The sequence below is a fragment of the Haplochromis burtoni genome, unplaced genomic scaffold (genome assembly GCF_018398535.1).
Source record: "Haplochromis burtoni strain Fernald_Lab_line unplaced genomic scaffold, NCSU_Asbu1 Contig_774, whole genome shotgun sequence".
In the NCBI taxonomy this organism is placed as follows: Eukaryota; Metazoa; Chordata; class Actinopteri; order Cichliformes; family Cichlidae; genus Haplochromis; species Haplochromis burtoni.
Window position 1 is genome coordinate 53,105 of NW_024583135.1, and position 20,597 is coordinate 73,701.

General features: G+C 41.0%; 1 protein-coding gene across 2 annotated transcripts; it reads right to left on the minus strand.

Moving 5' to 3' along the window:
* Window positions 1-2,577: 2,577 nt before the first annotated feature.
* wfdc1 (WAP four-disulfide core domain 1) lies at window positions 2,578-13,389 on the minus strand. 2 transcript variants are annotated; one of them, XM_014330335.2, is made up of 7 exons: window positions 12,854-13,389; window positions 5,252-5,447; window positions 5,005-5,088; window positions 4,408-4,548; window positions 3,922-3,972; window positions 3,779-3,833; window positions 2,578-3,684 (listed from the first exon to the last, which is right to left on the minus strand). In XM_014330335.2, the coding sequence occupies exons 1-7, from the start codon at window positions 12,962-12,964 to the stop codon at window positions 3,675-3,677; spliced, it is 648 nt and encodes a 215-aa protein (XP_014185821.1). In that variant the 5' UTR covers window positions 12,965-13,389; the 3' UTR covers window positions 2,578-3,674. The 2 variants fall into 2 exon arrangements, with proteins under 2 accessions (XP_014185821.1, XP_005950406.2); XM_005950344.3 differs by having other exon boundaries at window positions 3,774-3,833; window positions 12,854-13,388.
* Window positions 13,390-20,597: the final 7,208 nt, after the last annotated feature.

Consider the following 20,597-nt stretch of genomic DNA (forward strand, 5'->3'; position numbering starts at 1 on the left):
CTTTCTAAAAAGATTCCAAATTTCAAAAGAAACTAGTGCTGCTAATGTTAACCTGGTTACCATGTTTCGTTTTAGCCCTTTGAATAAAATATTAAAATAATAAGTAATGTGATAAATAAATAGAAAGAATAATGCAGAATTTGTCTCTGCAGTTCAGAATAACACTCTCTTCATTCAAAGTCCAAACAGAGCACTTCTAATAAGCAAGCAGGCGCTAGCATAAGCCCACACCTGCCGCCCAGTACAAACATGCAGACACCCAGTCTACTGAAGACTGGTGGCAAAATCGAGCATTCTTATTTGCTAGCAATGCCATGTTTTCTTGAAATATATTTAATTAAAAACAATTTTTGAAATTACTTCTTAGGGGCATACAGGGAGTGCAGAATTATTAGGCAAGTTGTATTTGTGAGGAATAATGTTATTATTGAACAACAACCATGTTCTCAATGAACCCAAAAAACTCATTAATATCAAAGCTGAATGTTTCTGGAAGTAGTTTTTAGTTTGTTTTTAGTTTTTAGCTATTTTAGGGGGATATCTGTGTGTGCAGGTGACTATTACTGTGCATAATTATTAGGCAACTTAACAAAAAACAAATATATACCCATTTCAATTATTTATTTTTACCAGTGAAACCAATATAACATCTCCACATTCACAAATATACATTTCTGACATTCAAAAACAAAACAAAAACAAATCAGCGACCAATATAGCCACCTTTCTTTGCAAGGACACTCAAAAGCCTGCCATCCATGGATTCTGTCAGTGTTTTGATCTGTTCACCATCAACATTGCGTGCAGCAGCAACCACAGCCTCCCAGACACTGTTCAGAGAGGTGTACTGTTTTCCCTCCTTGTAAATCTCACATTTGATGATGGACCACAGGTTCTCAATGGGGTTCAGATCAGGTGAACAAGGAGTGGCCATGTCATTAGTTTTTCTTCTTTTATACCCTTTCTTGCAGCCACGCTGTGGAGTACTTGGACGCGTGTGATGGAGCATTGTCCTGCATGAAAATCATGTTTTTCTTGAAGGATGCAGACTTCTTCCTGTACCACTGCTTGAAGAAGGTGTCTTCCAGAAACTGGCAGTAGGACTGGGAGTTGAGCTTGACTCCATCCTCAACCCGAAAAGGCCCCACAAGCTCATCTTTGATGATACCAGCCCAAACCAGTACTCCACCTCCACCTTGCTGGCGTCTGAGTCGGACTGGAGCTCTCTGCCCTTTACCAATCCAGCCACGGGCCCATCCATCTGGCCCATCAAGACTCACTCTCATTTCATCAGTCCATAAAACCTTAGAAAACCAGTCTTGAGATATTTCTTGGCCCAGTCTTGACGTTTCAGCTTGTGTGTCTTGTTCAGTGGTGGTCGTCTTTCAGCCTTTCTTACCTTGGCCATGTCTCTGAGTATTGCACACCTTGTGCTTTTGGGCACTCCAGTGATGTTGCAGCTCTGAAATATGGCCAAACTGGTGGCAAGTGGCATCTTGGCAGCTGCACGCTTGACTTTTCTCAGTTCATGGGCAGTTATTTTGCGCCTTGGTTTTTCCACACGCTTCTTGCGACCCTGTTGACTATTTTGAATGAAACGCTTGATTGTTCGATGATCACGCTTCAGAAGCTTTGCAATTTTGAGACTGCTGCATCCCTCTGCAAGATATCTCACTATTTTTGACTTTTCTGAGCCTGTCAAGTCCTTCTTTTGACCCATTTTGCCAAAGGAAAGGACGTTGCCTAATAATTATGCACACCTGATATAGGGTGTTGATGTCATTAGACCACACCCCTTCTCATTACAGAGATGCACATCACCTAATATGCTTAATTGGTAGTAGGCTTTCGAGCCTATACAGCTTGGAGTAAGACAACATGCATGAAGAGGATGATGTGGACAAAATACTCATTTGCCTAATAATTCTGCACTCCCTGTATCTTTTATTCTCTTGTGTTGTTTATTAATGGAAATCACAGGCTCTAAATATAAATTGTCTTAATTTAAGGAAATGTTTGTCCAGCGGGGGAGTGGTGACCTTAACGGCCACCCCCACAACCACCACTACCACTGGCTACCTAACACCGGGGCTTTGTAAAAAGACCCACTGGGTCAGAAAGTGTTCAAGCTTGTTTTTACAAGCTGACTGTGGATTTGTATAACTGCACAAACATTACATGTTTTTGTGCTAAAGAACGCAAATATTTCTGTTCTCTGTCATGAGCAAGATGGGGAACCAAATCAGTGCCATTCTTGCAGAAGTTCTGTTTGTGCAAACTTCCAAACAGTTTCAAATGCAATGTGGTCTAAAGCACTTATTTCAGCTACAAACTGAGGCAGCTCATTTGAAAGCTGTTCTGCTGTTTCTGCTACTAAATGAGAACAAAGAAGTCTGTGTTTCTCTTGGGAAAAGAACCGTGCAATATTATTTTTGCCTTTTCGTTTCATTTTTAGATAGTGAACAGAAAGCTAATTTGACTGCATGCAGATGTACATAAATGTTCTTGGCTTGACAGAATGTGAATAGTATTTTCACACATCTTAAAATGACTTGGGAAAGAGAACCAAAGGACAACTTTTTTTTAAAATAAAGTGGTTTATTTAGAATAATCAAGGCAGCGACATAGCACCAATCAGATGGAAATATTCAGACATCACTTTAGTTCTGCACAGAGTGGTTTTCTTTCACGTGTGACCAGCTTATTCTTCTGTTATTATATGCAGCAATTACCGAAGCACCATTTAAATATTTGCATGGAAGCAAAATCCCTTTCTTTTATCATGTGTATACTGCAGCAGGGATTATTGTCTCTCATATAGTATGTTAATGAATAACTGTTCTGAACTGGTACATATTTACTGCATAAGTCGTCAAAGAAGTGTAAATGAAATCAGTCTTTTCAAAACGAGTCACTTTCCTTCAGTAGGTTAATTTAAGTTTTCTTTTTCACAGGGGGAGCATCTCGAATAGGCCTCTTAAATAAACAGTTTTGTCTTTCTTTATTTTGCTTTCCAAGTCACAGTCAGCATCTGTTAGCTTGTACATACCTGCAGCTGTTCTGAATTTACTGATCCACATACTCACATGGTATTATTTTTTAATTAAGAGTTATTAGCGCATAATATAAAACATCTGGATTTTCTTAGCTGACTCACGGCTACACCTGGATTTTTTTTTCTCTTGTCCATAAAACATTCCAGATTTCAGAAGAGGAATTTAGAGCTAAGAATGAAGCCCACATGGTCTTGATTTTTTCCGCTGACCAGTCTTAAGAATAGAGAGCATGGCAGTGGATGAAAATAGGAACAAATTATAGAGAGGGAGGAGGGGGCTGCAAAAATCGGGGTTGCTTAGACAATTTTGCTAATCAGCTTCAGTTTGCACCTTGCGCTACCTTCACCAAAAGCCTCTCCTCCTCCCTTTTTGCTGACATCAAACAGAGGGACAAAAGTGCTTTTTTTCTTTGGATGCATGCTGAGAGTGTGAGAAACTCGTCTCCCTGTGGACACGTGACTGACGAGAGGCTGCGAGACAGGGCATTGCGCAGAGGAGGTAGCAGCTGGAGGCGTAGTTTAAAAAAAGGTCAGATCTGATCCCGGTTTAGCTGCGAGCAGATCAAACAGGACTGGACTGATGTCTGAGGTTGTGCTATGCTCGAAGCTGAGGCTGAGTTCAAGTCGACCTGAGCAGGTATGAGAAAAAAATGGGTTCGTTTACAGGAAAATGCAGATGAGGATGATTTTATTTTTATGTGAGTGGCTGAGAACATACTTCACCCCAGGTGCTTGTGGTGATGCTTTTCATAGCCCACTGCACTGTTAGAGCTGGTACCTATCAAATAAAAAAGCCACAATGATGTCAGACATATTAGCTTTACTTAATATTCAGTTTGAAGCTTTTATTCACTTGAGCTTCTTACCTAAGTAGTCCTTGTAGTCCTTAAAGTATTTGTGTCTCAAGCTACGTCCATCTGTAATTAAAATCACAGTTATATGCACAAACTGAATGAATGGATAAAGTTCCCTCTGTCAAATACTTGGTTTAATATTACTGCCAACAGCTTCAATCACACGTTATCAGTTCATCCCGTGGCCGTCTATTCATTTGCAAGGTCACTCCAGCATGTTTATTTCAAGATCTATTTCAAAGGAGAAACCTGGCATCTAACAGCGTGCCATTTGCCAAGATAGAGACACCAGAGCAGAATGCTTGGCACAGCCTGGCATTCTCATCCTGCCCTGTGGCGCTTCAGAGCACAAAGCTTTGAGAGCAGCTCTATCAGACGGTTGTTGTGAAAGTGACATATAGATAGGAGAGAATGTGTGTTAAATTCTACATTTAAAGCCACATCACAATCATATGAGTGATCACTAAAACATTTAAGTCAAGGGAAATAAAATGATACCAGAGTTGCCGCGCTGCTTGATGCACTGTCCCCTGTTAGGGATGCCAGAGGCTGGGTTTCCTGGATTGATGATGTGGCACTCGTAGCCCGTAGGACAGTGCAGAGGCTCATCTCCATCCTCAGTAGTACTGCAGGCCTCAGCTAGTGGGCAAAAAAATACAAAAACCAGCACACTCTGTACACTCTGTATCCAAGGAAACGACAATAAGAAGAGCAAAAGTCATTTTGTGGCACTATATTCTGGCTTTCCTTCAAATAATTAAAAAACAATATTTCCCACAGGAAATGCCAGCATACAAATATAAACTCAGAAAAAAACTCAAAGTTTTAGAGTTGTTTTTTTTTTAAAGAAAAATGAGCAGCAAGTCTGCCCTCCTGTTAATATTTGTGGAGCGTTGTATTTGAGACTGGTGGGACTATTACAGTGAAGATGTCTTTACAGTTTGTGATTATTATTGTCACACAGGAAGGGAGGAAAGTGACTTCTGATTAAATATCACTGCACAATATTGCACTGAAAACTCAAAAATGTTCTGCAGATGGATTTTCTGGACTCACATGTGTGTTACCCTTAACTGTTCAGGTGTGTGCCCTCACCTTGCAAAACCTCCTCAGGACCATCTAGCAGCCAACCGTTACCCCCCAACCATCGAGGCTTGGGCTGCACCAGCCAGTCCAGAACTGCTCAAAACACACACATCCTTAGCTACTGCAATACTCAACAACAATACGAGGAAAAATATAACTTCCTGCATTTCTGTGAACATCAAAATATTGCCAACCAATAATCACTTTAATATAATTTGAAGCCCTATTTTAACTCCAGTCTGCTGGTTCTGCTGACCTGGTGGTGGTTGCACAGACTCCAGGCAGGCATAGATGCAGCCATTGTAGCAGCAGCGTTTGTGGCGCTCGCATTCTGAGTCTGAGCGGCAGCCCGGGACCTCGCAGGCTCGCTCTGGTAACATCTGGGGCGGCGGTGGACACCGGTCATTCTTTTGGTGCTGTGTGGACTGGGGATGATTGAGATACTCGTAATCCTGAAAGAGAGAAAGAAAGACAGATAAATGTCTGAAATATACCATGGATGGGGTCTGTTACTTTGATGCACGATACCCTCTCTTCTTTATTTAAAGTACTGGAACATATTACCCTGGAGGCCAATGTGAGGGCAACACACACAAAAAGAAATAGAGATACCGACTTCAGAATTAGTAGATATTGAGATAGATAGATATATGCTTTTTATTTTTTTAATAACACGGTTAAAAGACAACAGATCATAAAAATGCAGCTCTGGAGTCTGGAGTCACATTAACTTTGCAGGTGTCGCTGTAAACAAAACCATAATAAGTACATTATGGATGTCTCTGTAGGATTTCACATGCTGTTATATAAATGAATTTCAAAATAAAGTAAGTAAAGCTAATCACTGGCCTCCTAATACAAGTTTACTTTGATCAGTTAGTAAAGTTGAAGCACAGTAAGATAAGATAAGATAACCTTAGTCCCACGTGTGGGAAATTTATTTTGTTACAGCAGGGCACAGTTGCATAGAAGAATTAGAGAAAAAACACTGGAATAATATATCTATGAGATACTGTACACAATAGAATAGAATAAAATAAAAATAAAATACTATATACAATCAAATAAAATAGAATACAAATGCTATATACAAGTATAATACAACAATGCCAGAAAAGAGTATTGCGTTTAGTGTTATTGCTATTGCACATGTGTGGACGTGTGTGTTTGATCAGTTGAAGTAAAAGCTTAGTTTCACTGTAGACAGGAAGTATTTTCAGAATAGGTGCTGGCTGTGCTGCATGTATGTAGATTAGACTGAGACAGTTTCATTCAGTGTATTAATATCTGTGACCACATTGCAACCAGCAGAGGGCGACAATACTCCTGAGGGAGCACATCCAGCACGCACTTAGCTGAACTGTGCACAGGAGCGGTGAAGGTTTGATTTCTGCATGCATGCCTGCCTACCAATACCTTAACCTGGATTGGTCAGGTGTTTCAGTGTGGGACCGAACACTTACTTCCCTGGTGAATGAGAGGGAGAAAGTAGGCCACTATGAAGCTGAGCAAAGATCCACTTCACACACAGTTCTGGCAAGAACAAGTGGAGGGAAGTGTTTTGTTGTTTTTGTTATATTTTTTTGTTCACTGCTGGTATTGAATATCTGATGTTGTGCACCACAGAATAAGTGACCATTCATTGTTCTGGGGGTTTGTGCACATGGAAATTATTATAGCAAAATCCCAAGAAGCACAGCTGCCATCAACTAAACACCAACTCTCATATTTTCTCACGAACTGTATTTACTTTTCTGGATGAAGCGTCAGTGTTTCCTCTCTTTTTAACTGTATCAAAATGAACAGTTTGGTTTTACCTCGGATCCTCCAGAGCGGAGGAACATATTTGGGGAATATTTTATTAATTGGCTAGAGTTCATTTTCTAAAGTGGTCAAGGTAGTGCATCTCTGTCAAACTGTTTGTCATGATGTTGAAAGCACACAGTGCAAGAAACTGTTAGGTGACGGCTGTGTGCGGACAGGGATAGGACCCAAGATGCAGACTCCAGAGACAAACTTAAACCAAAACTGCTTTAATGCTGAACGCAAACATAACATAACTGGAAAAAACTCAAAAATAAACTAACACCGGTGGACTGGCAAAACATACAGCAAAATAAACGGTAGATCACAACATGGACACAGAGAAACACAGGGCTTAAATACACAGAGGGAGCAATCAGGGAATGAGTAACAGGAGGGAAACACAGCTGGGGCAAATCAGGCCTAACGAGACAGGGGAAGCAAAACCAGACACATTAACATCAGACATGGACTTCCAAAGTAAAACAGGAAACATAACACAGACTCACAGGCAAGCACTAAAACAAAGGGAACAGAGACGCGGGACCAGGGCAGACACAGACACTGACTGGACGTGGAAATACAGCAGACAGGGGAGACAGCAACAAAGGAACACAGACAGAAAACCAAAACACTGAAACTCTAACCAAACCCCACCCAGAGGACCTTAACTTAAGAAAAACCCGTAAAGCATAGCTAGAAAATAATGAAATAACAAAATCAAAGAACCAAAAACACAAAACACTGGGTCAACGACCCAGGGACCCTAACAGAAACAAGTGAAACTGCAGCATCGTTTCTGAATGGGCCAGAGTGCAGATGAAAGCGAGCAAGAGGAATTTGTTTTTGTTTCTTCTTACACTAGATTTGTAATTAGATAATTGGCTTCTGGGTGGCACACGATCATTAAAACTGTGCTGTTTATTTGGCAGGCTTGCAGGCTGTTCCTCCGAACCAACCAGTGAAACACAAAAGACAAATGTTTGGCACTCATGGTGGCACCACAAACACTTTAAAAATGAATTCGTTTCTTCTGGCAGCTGGGAGCTCGGTGGGTGTTTGGTATACGGGGTGAGGTCGGCGAGATGGAGAGAACGTTGTGTTCTTCGGTTAATTTGAAATTTCGATTATTTTAGCGAGTTGAAATGAGAGGCCTGTTTTGCCTGATACTTTGGGCCTGAAATTTGTTTCTCATCAGTCGTTTTGACACATGGACAGAAACAGGAAATAACTGGATACCTTAGTAAAGCTTTTCATCTCCAAAGAACAAGAATATTGTTTGTCAGTTTGCTGCGGGTGTTGTCTCTGATGTTAGTCGGTGGTCAGTGATTATTTTATTGCTTTTCTAGTTAAATTCCACTCTAATTTTTATGTGTATGCTGGCCTCATACAGACAGGAGTCTACTGGAGCTCCGTACTCATTCACAGCATCTCTTCTGTGAATGAGTACTACAAAGTTTGCTCAGACTGGATAATTACATAATGATTATTACACTATCTGAACTTATCTTATATCCGATCTGTTCCCAGTGTATCCTGCAAACCTCTCCTACAAAAAGCTCAAGCGTGCCCTTCCTGTTTATTCAACTGCATGCTTTTGTGTGTGTGTAGTTTGAACTTGCTCTTAATTATACCATACAGGCAAAAGTGCACACTGCAGGAGCCATTCACTGATTTATTACAGCTCCCCGAGAACGCTACCATCACCCATGCTGGTTCGGACTGTGCTTTGGTTAAATATCTGTTACTCTTCTTTTACTTTAACCACTTTGTTCTCAGTTGTCATCTCATGATTTTTCCACTGCTGTACGCCAGAAGGGCTGTCATGCTCTGTTTCTTGAAGTCTATCATAAAATCTCACACACATCTCTCAGATGTTCCACAGTGTTTATTTACACTCCTGTCTGCTGCTTCTCCCCAATAAAGAAACTGCCAGCAGGCTTGTGTGTGATGTTCATGAATATCTGTGGGAATATTCTCCCCTCCATCTATCTATCTGTCACTGTCTGTACTCCATCTCGCTCACTCTTTGATGCTTTCATTTTCTTTCTTCCCCTGCTGTTGGTGTCGAAAAGCAACACGACGGTAGCTTTAAAGTCTGATCTCAGTTGCTGATTCTTTCACTTGTTCCAATTTCTCACAGAGAGGTGATGGGGAGAAGCCACCACGTCTGGCTCCTTAACTGAACTGAAATCTGACCATTTGAAGTAACGACAAAACAAAATCGGAGACAGATACTAACATTTTCTGCTTCGTCTGTGCAAGGATGCAAGCGCACGAGCACACACATGCACAGAAACTTGGATCTACAAACAAACCAAAGAATATATATTTCCATGGTGTACACACAGGTAAACGTGTTTGGTCTTTTGGTTAGGTTTCAAGGTTTCATTTTAAATCTGGCAGATCTTCAGCTTTTACTAAATGTAGAAACTCACAGCACACATCTGGTTAGATTTTGTGTTGTGAGACCCAATTTCCTGCTTCTAGAGCAGCTGTCAGTTTGACAGAAAGACAGAAGAGCAAACGCAGCAGGCTAAGTTGTGAGGAAAACAGACAAACTGTAAATCAGTAAGACATGAGAGCTTTAATGAATGATGGGAAATCATGTTGACAGACATCATGTTGGTTTACACAACGTTCCTACAACAGAAGGAATGCTTGGGATGATTTGGAAGGGAGTTTATATTTGAGGTTTGTGGTACTGAGCAATAATCTGCTCCCGTGTTATGTCCAGTAATGTGCTGCTGACCACCAGACTCAGATCTAACTGGAATTAATCCTGCTTTGAGCTGCAGAGTTAAATAGCTGACAGGTCATGTCTCAGAAAAGAAAACAATTCTCACAAATATATTCATTAGAATATATTAATGATAACAGAAAAATTATCCCAAATTGTAGATTCTAAGCGAGAATAGTGTTACACTACTATGATATAACTGATGGTTTATAGCTAATGACCAATGGCTGCAGTAGTTTCCTTCATAATTGGCACTCTGTCCTCTCAGAGCTCTGAGCTTCCACAAAGCAAATCTACATGTTTAAAGTCACCATATTTAAAACTTCACAGCTACAAACGTGGCCTGGTCTTTCTACAGTCAGCGCCTTCCATGCATTTATAAATCCCAGGCTTACAGACTTTTCCCCTTTTACCTAATAATAAACAATAATAATATTACACTTCATTTACAAACACCTTTTAAAACACTCAGGGGCCCTGTACAGTAAATGAACAAAAACCAAGTAAAAGAGCACTAAAAATAAACAAGTTAGAAGTAGACAGTGCGCATGTGATCACAGGGGGAAAGTAGTTTTAAACAGATGAGTTTTGAGCTTAGAGCAATTGCATACAGCTGGAAACAATATTCCTTGCATTAAAGTGTTCAAACTTTAGCTCTGAAACTGTTTGCATTACAAGACAAGCCATCGCCACCAGTCTGCAACATTTAAAAGAGCGCCACAAATGTCCACAAATCTCTCAAAGATCAGGCAGCAGTTGCATGCTTATCCTTCAAACACATGACCAGACAAACGCCAGGAAGCCCAAGTGTTTCACGTTCTGCTTAATAGCAGACACTGTCAGAAGGGCCCACATCACTTGACTTAGATGAAACTAAAGATTTATAATGCTACTGTGAGACACTGCTTTGCACACGGGCATGCCCAGGCAGATGTCTGAGCCAGACTGTGTTATGGCTATATGAGACTAAACAATCTGGTTGAGTGGTGGGTGTGTGCAAAGCAAATCTGGAATCTGAAAATCTGGGCAATGATTTGGTAAGAGGGGGAAACTTATAGATCCAAAACTTTCAAACTGAGGCGCTGCTGAGGTATTTATCTCAGACATAAGAGTGGGTCCATTTCCTTTTTGTTCCTTTTAAGCGCTTAAACAGAACAGGCAATCTCCAGCCTGGTTAGACAGGTGCTGAAAACTGGCCTAATTCTATTAGCATCTCTATCACTCTGACCATTGCAGCCTTTAGGCCCATTTCTTACCTAAATACCCTGATTACATGTAAATCATTCTTAGACCGGCATGTTTCTATTGAAGCGCAGAGATGGAACATAGAAAGACTGTCATGCAAACACCTTTCTTTCAAAAGATTTACAAGTATACTAAATGATCAACTCTTGGTGTACACAGTGCATGTAGCACTTCTCTTAAATCCAAGTGATACTTTGGTTTTGGGAAAATGTCAGCGTGTTCTATCCATTACTGACCAAAATACATTCTTTAAGGTTAAAACAAACATCTGCCAAAATCTGACCTCCTCGCTTGTATTAATATACGAACCTACTTGCATGTAAAAATTTTGGTTAATCTAAACGGATCGTGTATTCATATTGTTATAGTTTAAAGCTTATTACACAATCTCAAGAAAAGGCTTCAAAAGGCAAAACTGAGCATGTTGGTGGTCTTGTGTTGATTTCAAATTTACCAATTTTCCTTTCGAGACAAAATATCCTTCTGTGGAGTGTGTATGTTACATACTGCGTGACTATAATTTGTCTTTCTGTATGGCCTTGGCGTTATGAATGAGGCTGAGTGTGTGTATGTGGGAGATTTAAAAAAAAGAAAGATTGCAAGATACCGAGATGAAAAGGTTCAAGGAGTAAAAGGCAAACTCTGTCTATAGAGCTGTGTCAGCATGTTCCAATTACTGCAGCTTTGAGGCAGAGTCCAGACGGACAGTTCTTTTGGCCCATCCTGAGAGCAGGAGGAGACCAGAGAAAGATATTTGAGGGAAAACGGAGGGTGGTGTACTGAGAGAAGCACACGGTCAGCGGGGAAGAGAAATCGGGTCAGAACGAGGGTGGAATGGTAACAGTTACATACAGTATTAGAGAAAGGCTGAAAATGAGAGACAGAGGCCACAAACAAGTCAGAAGGTGAGAACACTGAAGCATGAAAGGTTACAGAGAGGAAAGGCAGCACGCTACAGTGAGCCCTTGTTAGAGATGATCAATCAGCTACACTGAGCTGAGTTAACAAGCGGGGGCCTGGCCTGCAAATTCAGTTCCTGCCCTAATAATCCACTACACACACACACACACACACACACACACACACACACACACACACACACACACACACCAACTAATGCTGAACATCCCATATACCCCCCACTGCTCCTATAGAATCACTACTTATTCCAACCTGTTGCTCTGTTACTCTTCAAAACTCGCCTGTCTGAGTGGATTTTTCATGCATCTATAAATCAAAGCACATCTGCTCTCAAACCGTTTTTTCGCAACGGTGAAAGAAATGTTAAAGTTCTCTCAAGCAAAACACCGACCCTTCTCCAGACTGAACTACGTACTTACTCTGTTACATTTTTGTTGATCTGATTTTTAGCATTTTTTAAAATGTATTTGTTTCAATGTTTCATCTGAAAACTAACAAGCATGCCTATCTCATACAGTTTCCGTTAAAAGCTACAATATTTCCCGATGATAATAAGTGATCATATAAAAAAGCTAGCATCATGTGGATTGGGCCTATTTAATCAAAATCATGGTAATTACCTAGCCACAGTTAGCATAGCTGGGACATGTGGGGTGCCACAAATCTAATTTCACGCTCCTCCTGGGTTTGGAAAAGTCCTGAATTAACTTTCAAAGCTGCAATTTGTTGTTTTTCCTCCACGACTTTGGAATTGATATAAAACAAGATATAATATATAACTTTATTTACCAATTTAATCTGATTTAAAATATCCAGCTGGTGATTGTAGAGTAAAAATATCTATTTCTTCCTTTGAGTATAAAACCTGAGTAAATGCACTTTTTCTGTAAATGTGTTTTATACTATGCCACAACACTATCGGTCATTTTAATCACAGCCCTCAGGCCTACTCGAACACCTCTCACCTCAGACACAAAACTGCCCTGACAGCTCAAAGTGCCTCCCTGTAACCGAGCAGACATTGTACTGCAGTGCTGTGAGCTTTCACCGACTTCCACTTTAAAAGATTCTCTAAACAACCCCGAGACAGAGAAATACACACACTCGTATGTACAGTAGAAAAATCAAAGGTGAGGTTATGTGCCCCACCTTATGGTTGAGTCCTCTTTTCCTGATTCTTCTGGCATCACTTCCTGTGGACAGGACCAACAGGGACAGGAGCACCAGCAAAGAGCCTGGCATGGTCTGTGTTCTGCACATCCCCCTCCTTCTTCTCCTTTATTTTCCCAGAAGTATTCCTTCTTCCTCTTTATTACAGAGATTTACTCGGAGTTTGTCCTGTAGCTGTTTGTAGGTCCTCTGGTTTGTTGCCTTTCCAGCTGAAGCAACAACTCTGGGTGCTCAAGTGCAGCCAGAAATTACACAAGCGCTCTCCCTCCAACAGGTCCTGCCTTTATATCCGGCTGAAGAAAAGTGACGGGCAGAATGACAGAGTAGAGAAAAAGTAGAGGAAAGTACAGAGGGGATGAATAGAGGCAGTACAGGAAAGGAAGGAGAATTGTTAGGAGGAGTAAAGAGGGGAAGGGAGAAACAGCAGCAGTCTGTGCATCAGTTACCGAGAGCTGAAACTGTCTGCTGGCACAGCGTGTGCACATGTCTCTGGAAGAGAGAAGGGGAGGTGAAAGGAGGGAGGGAGGACTGTTGGAGAGGGCAGTGAGTGTGAGACCGCCCCTTGGCCCCTCGTTGCATCTTGTAGCACATCTGGTGATCTTTATGTAAATTTGACAGCATTTTGTCAGCGTGCATTTGTGACTTATTTTATTTTATCTCGTTTCTTTGCACGGGGTTTAAAAAGACTTCACACACCTGATTCATATGGCAAGGTGTCTGAAATTGCACAAATACACCTAGCTGTCTGAATGAGTGTCCAAGTGTGAATAAATACAAGCTAATGTTTGTTGGCAGAGCACTCACAGTGACTTCAGTGGCATTGATCCATGCACAATAAATGTGGTGTATTTCAGGGAAAGGGGCCTCCCTGTCTTTTTCTTCGTCATCCCCCCCCCCTTAAACTAGGACGCCCTTCATCTCAACCCCACCCCCCACTTCCCCCGACTCACCCCACCACCTTACCACCGGACCTTTCTCCCCATTCTTTGCGTCTTGCACTGAAAGGGAGAAAGAATGCTAAGCCGGCACAAATCTCAGTCATTATTAGTTTTACAGGAGCAGAGCCCATGTCACTGAGAGAGAGGCCCCTGGGCTCACTTACACAAAAGACAAAGTAAAGCAAAAGCAAGGGAGAAAAAAATGAAAATGCAAAGGGTAAGGGGTGGACGACACGGACAATAAGATATGACGATAGTGGAATTTAATGAATGATTTGTTTCATTTACCTTCCATATTTATGCTAAGTTATAATTACACTCCTGGAATGCTGGAGTGGAATTCAGCCCGTTTACAGCAGTGCTTCCCAGACATGTTCTCACATCTACATCCTGCCCTTCTTTCTAAAGGTGGAATTTACAGTATAAACGAGTATAACCAAACAAGACGAGATCAGGATACGGTTGAAACAATCCAGCCAGCAGCTACAAGATATAAGAACATATCGCTCTGAATACAGTTAAGTAATAAAACTGCTGGTCTGTGGCAAAAAAAGAGTCTATTGCATCTACTTTTATCTACACTGGGAATCAAAAAGATCAGTTACTGTGGTTTTGAAAGCAAAACATTTTCCCCCTATTTGTTTGATTTTGAATTTCAGTTGCTCTTTTCTTTTTAGCAACACCCCAAGTGCTTTAAATGCACAACAGGTCCGGACTACAGGGTGGCCAGCTGAGCACCTGTAGCCTCGCTGGCATTGCCGAAGCGTGTAAGGCCTTTCCTGAAAAACAACATCAGTTAAATGCATGCATATGTTGCTCCAAATAAGTCCCAGCTCTATATTATTCTGGATACTTTCGTTTGATAACCAGTGTCCATGATTTTCTTTCACACATATGATGAAATTTCCAAGTACTTTTTAAATTAAATTCATCCATTCATACTTGCATTTTTTTTTCTGCGTTTCTGTTACAGGGAACAGCATCTGAACTATTTTGGAAACAATGTTATATGTGTGTCATCTATATAAGACAGAAATTAGAAAGATAAGGGGCTGGACACCTAAAAGATAAAATCTTTGATTGCAGTCTGTTTAGAGACAGGCTCCTCTTGAAAGGCAAAAAAAAAAATCCTTTCATCTGACAGCTGTTCTCTGGAGAAAAAGATGCATTGTAGTTGTTTCTGGGAGGATGGAGTGTCTGCAAATCTCTGGGGATTCCATATTAAATCCTCTCTGATTCTGATTAATTCTAGCCTGATTCATGCTGTAATGTTTGGTAGCTCTCCAAAGACAGATGTGGCTCAGCGGACAGAGCAGCCCCTCTTTTTCATGTTTGTACACGAGCAGAGAGTGTGAGTTCATAGAAGCCAAAGAGGTAAATGTGTGACATGTGTTTCACAGCAAAGGCCAGCTTGTGCATCTGGACAGAATCTGTGAGTTTCAACAGAGGTTACATTTAAATAGTACCAGTAAGCTTTGTGGTTGGGGTCTACTGTAGCCAAACATGTACACACACCATGCATTCCTTTGTAAGTGCGCATGCGCCATTAGCGTGCTGCCTGCTGTAACCCTAATCTCCCTCGGGATGAATAAAGTATTCTGATTCTGATTCATACCACAGATGCTTGAGTTTCCCTATATAATTCATCATATTTCTTGTTGATACTGGGATTTTGTGCACTAAATAATGGGATAAAATGTTCATTCCTCATGCTGTTAATCTTAGAGACTGCAGGAGAGGAGTTATTTAGTGCTGAGGGTCTTTAACACATTGCCAAAGGCTTCTAGGGATAATATGAACCAATCGCTGAGGTACTACAGAAACATTAAGCAGTACAACAACAGCTAGTAAACCTACTCCAATCACATGGACCAACCCTGACGTCTAATGTTTTGTTACCATGATCTTAGCAATAAAGGAATGAGCTTCTGCAGATTCAGTCCACAGAGACTTTATTGCTGACTCTGTGCATTAGCGTCAATGTAAGGAGGACGAAATGCACGGCAACATTTAAATGAACCAAAACCAAAGATTTACCAGATTTTGTGAACATGTGCTGAAGTGATATGTGGAAGAAGAAAATATATTTAAAATTTGTTCTGAAGATTGTTCTTTAATGTGACTTTAATGTTAAATGTGCATCTTTTGCTAAAGCATATAGTTAGGGCTGGACCAGGTGACCCTGAATCCTCCCTTAGTTATGCTGCAATAGGCGTAGGCTGCTGGGGATTCCCATGATGCACTGGGTGTTTCTTCTTCACTCACTATGTGTTAACAGACCTCTCTGCATTAAATCATATCTGTTATTAACCTCTGGCTCTCTTCCACAGCATGTCTTTATCCTGTCTTCCTTCTCTCACCCCAACCAATCACAGCAGATGGCCCCGCCCCTCCCTGAGCCTGGTTCTGCTGGAGGTTTCTTCCTGTTAAAAGGGAGTTTTTCCTTCCCACTGTCACCAAAGTGCTGCTCATAGGGGGTCATATGATTGTTGGGTTTTTCTCTGTATCTATGAAGCGCCTTGAGGCGACTTTTGTTGTGATTTGGCGCTATATAAATAAAATTGAATTGAATTGAATCTTTGAACAACGTATTGCATTAATTTGGTCATAGAACAGTAACAAGTAAGACAAAGTAATGGACACATTTGTTTCACCTGAAGATGGTCCAATTGATCATTTACCTTCTATGTTGGAAAAAACATGGATGTTGGAACCAGAATGGCTGAAAATGTAATTATTAAAACATTTCTGAAATAGTTTAGTGACAAATAAACTGACAGACAACATGCCATTTGTGGAGTTATGCATGGGTGAAACCAGCTTTGCGAGTGAATAGATCATTTATCTTTTTGGTGTGGCTTTTAATGTTTATTAGCTTTTTGTGTGGGCTGCGTTTGTATCAGTGAGCTGAAGCCTGAAGCTGAAACTTGTCAGATTATTCATTTCTAATCAGGCCTGTCAGTTGGGGTCAGAGGGTCAACGCAAGAGGTCACAGGTCAGCTGCGATTGGTTAGTTTGAACTCGGCTGCTGAATGTGGACAGGAGTCAAAGTTCCACTTGGATGAGCTTTAACCCCCTGACACACGCAGTACATATGACAACAATTAGCGGAAAATTCTGATAATAAATTGTGTGTTTGGTAATTAGATGATCACGCTACATGATTTCACCCTGCAATGCTGTGCCAGAAGTGACAGAAGGATACCTGAGCTTTGTTGCACTCATACAGAGCAGAGGGCAAGTTTTTACAGCACTTTAACTCTTTAATGTCCTCCTTTTGATGTTGTGTACATCAAACGGCAATAAAAGTCCACCTTGTTTTATTTTTCACTATGTCACATTGAAAAAGGTCCAGCAGGCTTTCGCTGCTTCCCAGCATTTGGTTTTAATGTGTCTGACAGAATGTAAACTCTGAGGAACCAGTTGGGATCAGTTACACAAATCTGTGACTTAATTGCAATTTTACTGATTGTTCTCATGTGTTTGCTTTTTTGTTTTCTAGTTTGAAAACTGAACTTTAGCAAATGAAGCAAATATTATACTACATGCAAAGATTGGCCTTTGATGTGCGTGATCTTTATCTATACTATAACACACATACACATACATATGCACTCACACACACACAATTTATTATTATTAAGTGTATTTAAACATGTAGTCGGGATAAGGACGAGTAGCTGAAGTTCAAACTGAGCATCAGAATGGGGGAGAAAGGTGATTTAAGAGGTCAGATTAGAATGGCCAGGCTGCTTGAAGATCGCTAACTCAATTAACCTCTGATTAAAGCCAAGGTATGCAGCACATCTAACCTTGAAGCAGATGGGCAACAGTAGAAGACCACACTGGATGCGACTCCCGTCAGCTAAGAACAGGAAACAGAGGCTCACTTGTGGGATTGCAGTGGCATTCCTTCTAATTTGCTAAACGAGCCACTGATGAGCTCCAGTAACTAAAGTCTGACACAAATGACAGGAGATGTAATTCAATTTTAAAATGCCAACTTTGCAATGATCATAATTACATGGTAGAAAAAACATGAGCTCCCAGGTATATCGTAGCTCTTTGTCCAACTCCACATGATGTCACTCGTTAAAGGGAGCATTAACATTAACAAACAGTCAAAGGCACAGATACTTGCTTATCTTTATATCTCAGTCAGGCCATATCTTATCTTAAGGACCTCATAGCAGCATATCACCACGATGGAGCACTTTGCTCTCAGACTGCTGGTTTACATGTGGTTTATAGGGTGTTTAATGGTAGAATGGTAGAGCAGTCACCTTTCTCTGCTTCTCGCTTCACCTCTTTTCACACTCAGTGTGCATGTCATCATTAGTTATTCATAAACTCCCCGTCTTCCTCCCGTCATCCCTAACCGGTCGTTGGAGATGGCCTCACTGAGCCTGCTTCTGCCGGGAGTTCTTCCCTGCTAGTGTCACTGAATGCATGCTCACAGGTGGTTTGGTTATTGGGGTTTTCGCTCCGTTATTGTCTTTAACTTACAATATAAAGTGAGTGTTGAGATTTGGCACCAGATAAATAAAACTGAAATGAGCTGAGCTTACATCATGGATGTGCAGCCAACAAATCTGCAGCAGCTGTGTGAACCTGCCATGTCAGTATGGACCACAGAGTCAGGAATGTTTCCAGCACCTTGTTGAATCCACGCCATGAGGAATTAGAGTAGTTCTGAATGCAAAAGCGGGTCTAACCCAGTATTAGCATTTTGATGAAGTATCAGGTCGGTGCATGTTATAAATAAAATCTTGCTTCCTTTGTATGGCACTTAAAGGTTTACTATCTAAGAGTGTTAGAGATACAGCAACACACTGATGATTTAAAGCATGGCAGCTGTTTAATACTGTGGGTTAGCGCAGGAAGAAGATCAAGGTGGAAAGATAAAAAGAGGGTGCGGGGCGGAAGAGCTGCAGATAAAAGGAGAGGAAGGGTTTGTGATAGATGACAGACAAAAAGGCATTCATGACGCCCAAACAGTTACTCCCCTTCAGTACTGTCAGTAACCTTAAAATCAGAAAAAGGCTGTTTTTATTTGCAAAAGATTTAATCGCCTGCAAACTGAACGTTTATTCAAGGCAGGGAGCGCGTCAAACAAACTCCAAATTCACGTCTGTTCGTTATTCAAACTTCTAGGCTGTGTGTTTGGTTTTTTAAGTCCGTTGTAGTCTAGAACATTCCCCTGAAAGTACTACAGATATCTTGTGACATCTCAGATCAACTAAAATCAAAAATCTGCTCATGTGTACAGCTTTGATATGTTTTAGTAATGATTTCTGTGCACACTGTGAGCTTCTGTTTGCTATAAATCTTAATTAATCTAAACCCTTTTTAGCTGTTTCATTAATTTCTCATTATCAGGACGACTTTCTCACTGATGTGATTCTGCTCGATTTCCTTCTGTTCACTAAAATATCACGATACTGTATCCTCTAACAGCTCCAACCTGCAAAAAGTCTGATGTGTGAGCTCACTCTGAGAGCTTCCCCCGGCATACAGTAATTGGTTCTTTTCTGTCTTTCTGCTTCCTCTTGTCGTTTATTTATGGTTGATTGCCTACTGCTCTACCTCATGTGCTCCACCTTAGTTTGAAGTTTCCCTTTTTGTCCAAATTAGTTTCTCATCTCTCAGATACAGTTGTCTTTTTTCCCTCCCTCTTGCCTCACAGCTTTTCTCATCCTGCAACTAAAAACTTTGAACTCGGATAGCTGTGCAGAATTCCTCACCGTGACCTACAGGTCGAAAAAGAAGAGAAAGAAACTCATTCAGTTTCTATAGCAACTCACAGCTCAGACGTTCTACTGTGGGGTCAAAGTGTCCAGGAGGTGCTTCAGTAACTCATGTTAGACTTCAAAGCTCTTCGTGTGCTTCCGTCTTTATAGGAGATGATGCTGAAAGGGTCAGATTTAGGCTGCCTCTGGTCACTGCTCTCCGCCTCGCACACTCTCTCTCTCTCTTTTTACACACATCTCACCGACGAGGTCTTTCCCTCATATACATGAAGAAAACACCGTATTTATTGTGACTGAATTGTTTAAATGTAAAAGTCGACTTATTAGGTTGCAGTGCACTTTACACCACATCTGGTCCATAGTTCTGAAGAAGCTGCAAAGTCTATATGACCTCTGTAACTAATATCCTATCTCATGTAATGAATAAGTCTGGATATTTTATTCTGATGAGTATGGATAAGATGTCTGACTGCAAATCATAGTCAAATTACCAACTTGGTACACTGTGGGTCCTCGGTATTGACTAAACATCATTTATATTCCAAAAGCTGATCACGAAGCTCAAATCATCCACACTGGTAAACTCGAATTATTCAAACTACGTAGAGATAATCCTGCAGAAAAACATTTCTTTCACAGTATCACTGTCACAGGCTTTTGCTTTGTTGTTTTTGATTGGTTGTAAAAATGAGGCAGCCTGTGGGCAGATGCCAGCAGAGCGAGAGAAACTTTCTGCTGGGCTCTGACGGACATTGGAAGGACTTTTGTCTGTTGTGCTCCGTGCACAAGTGTCAAAATAGGACGGGGGACAGAATGAGGCTTTCACAGCCACAACGATGAGCTGGTGAAAATTTGGAACAACGTGTAACTGCATGGCTCTCATATGGTCTGCAAATCACTGGTTCAATAAACCAGTCCTTACACTGAAAATGAAAACTGCATAACCCGCCCTAGTTTCTGATTTTACTGGTCTGAAAATGCACATTTGTTCAGTTCAGAAAACAATAACCGTTTCCTGACGATAGGTAGTCGCAT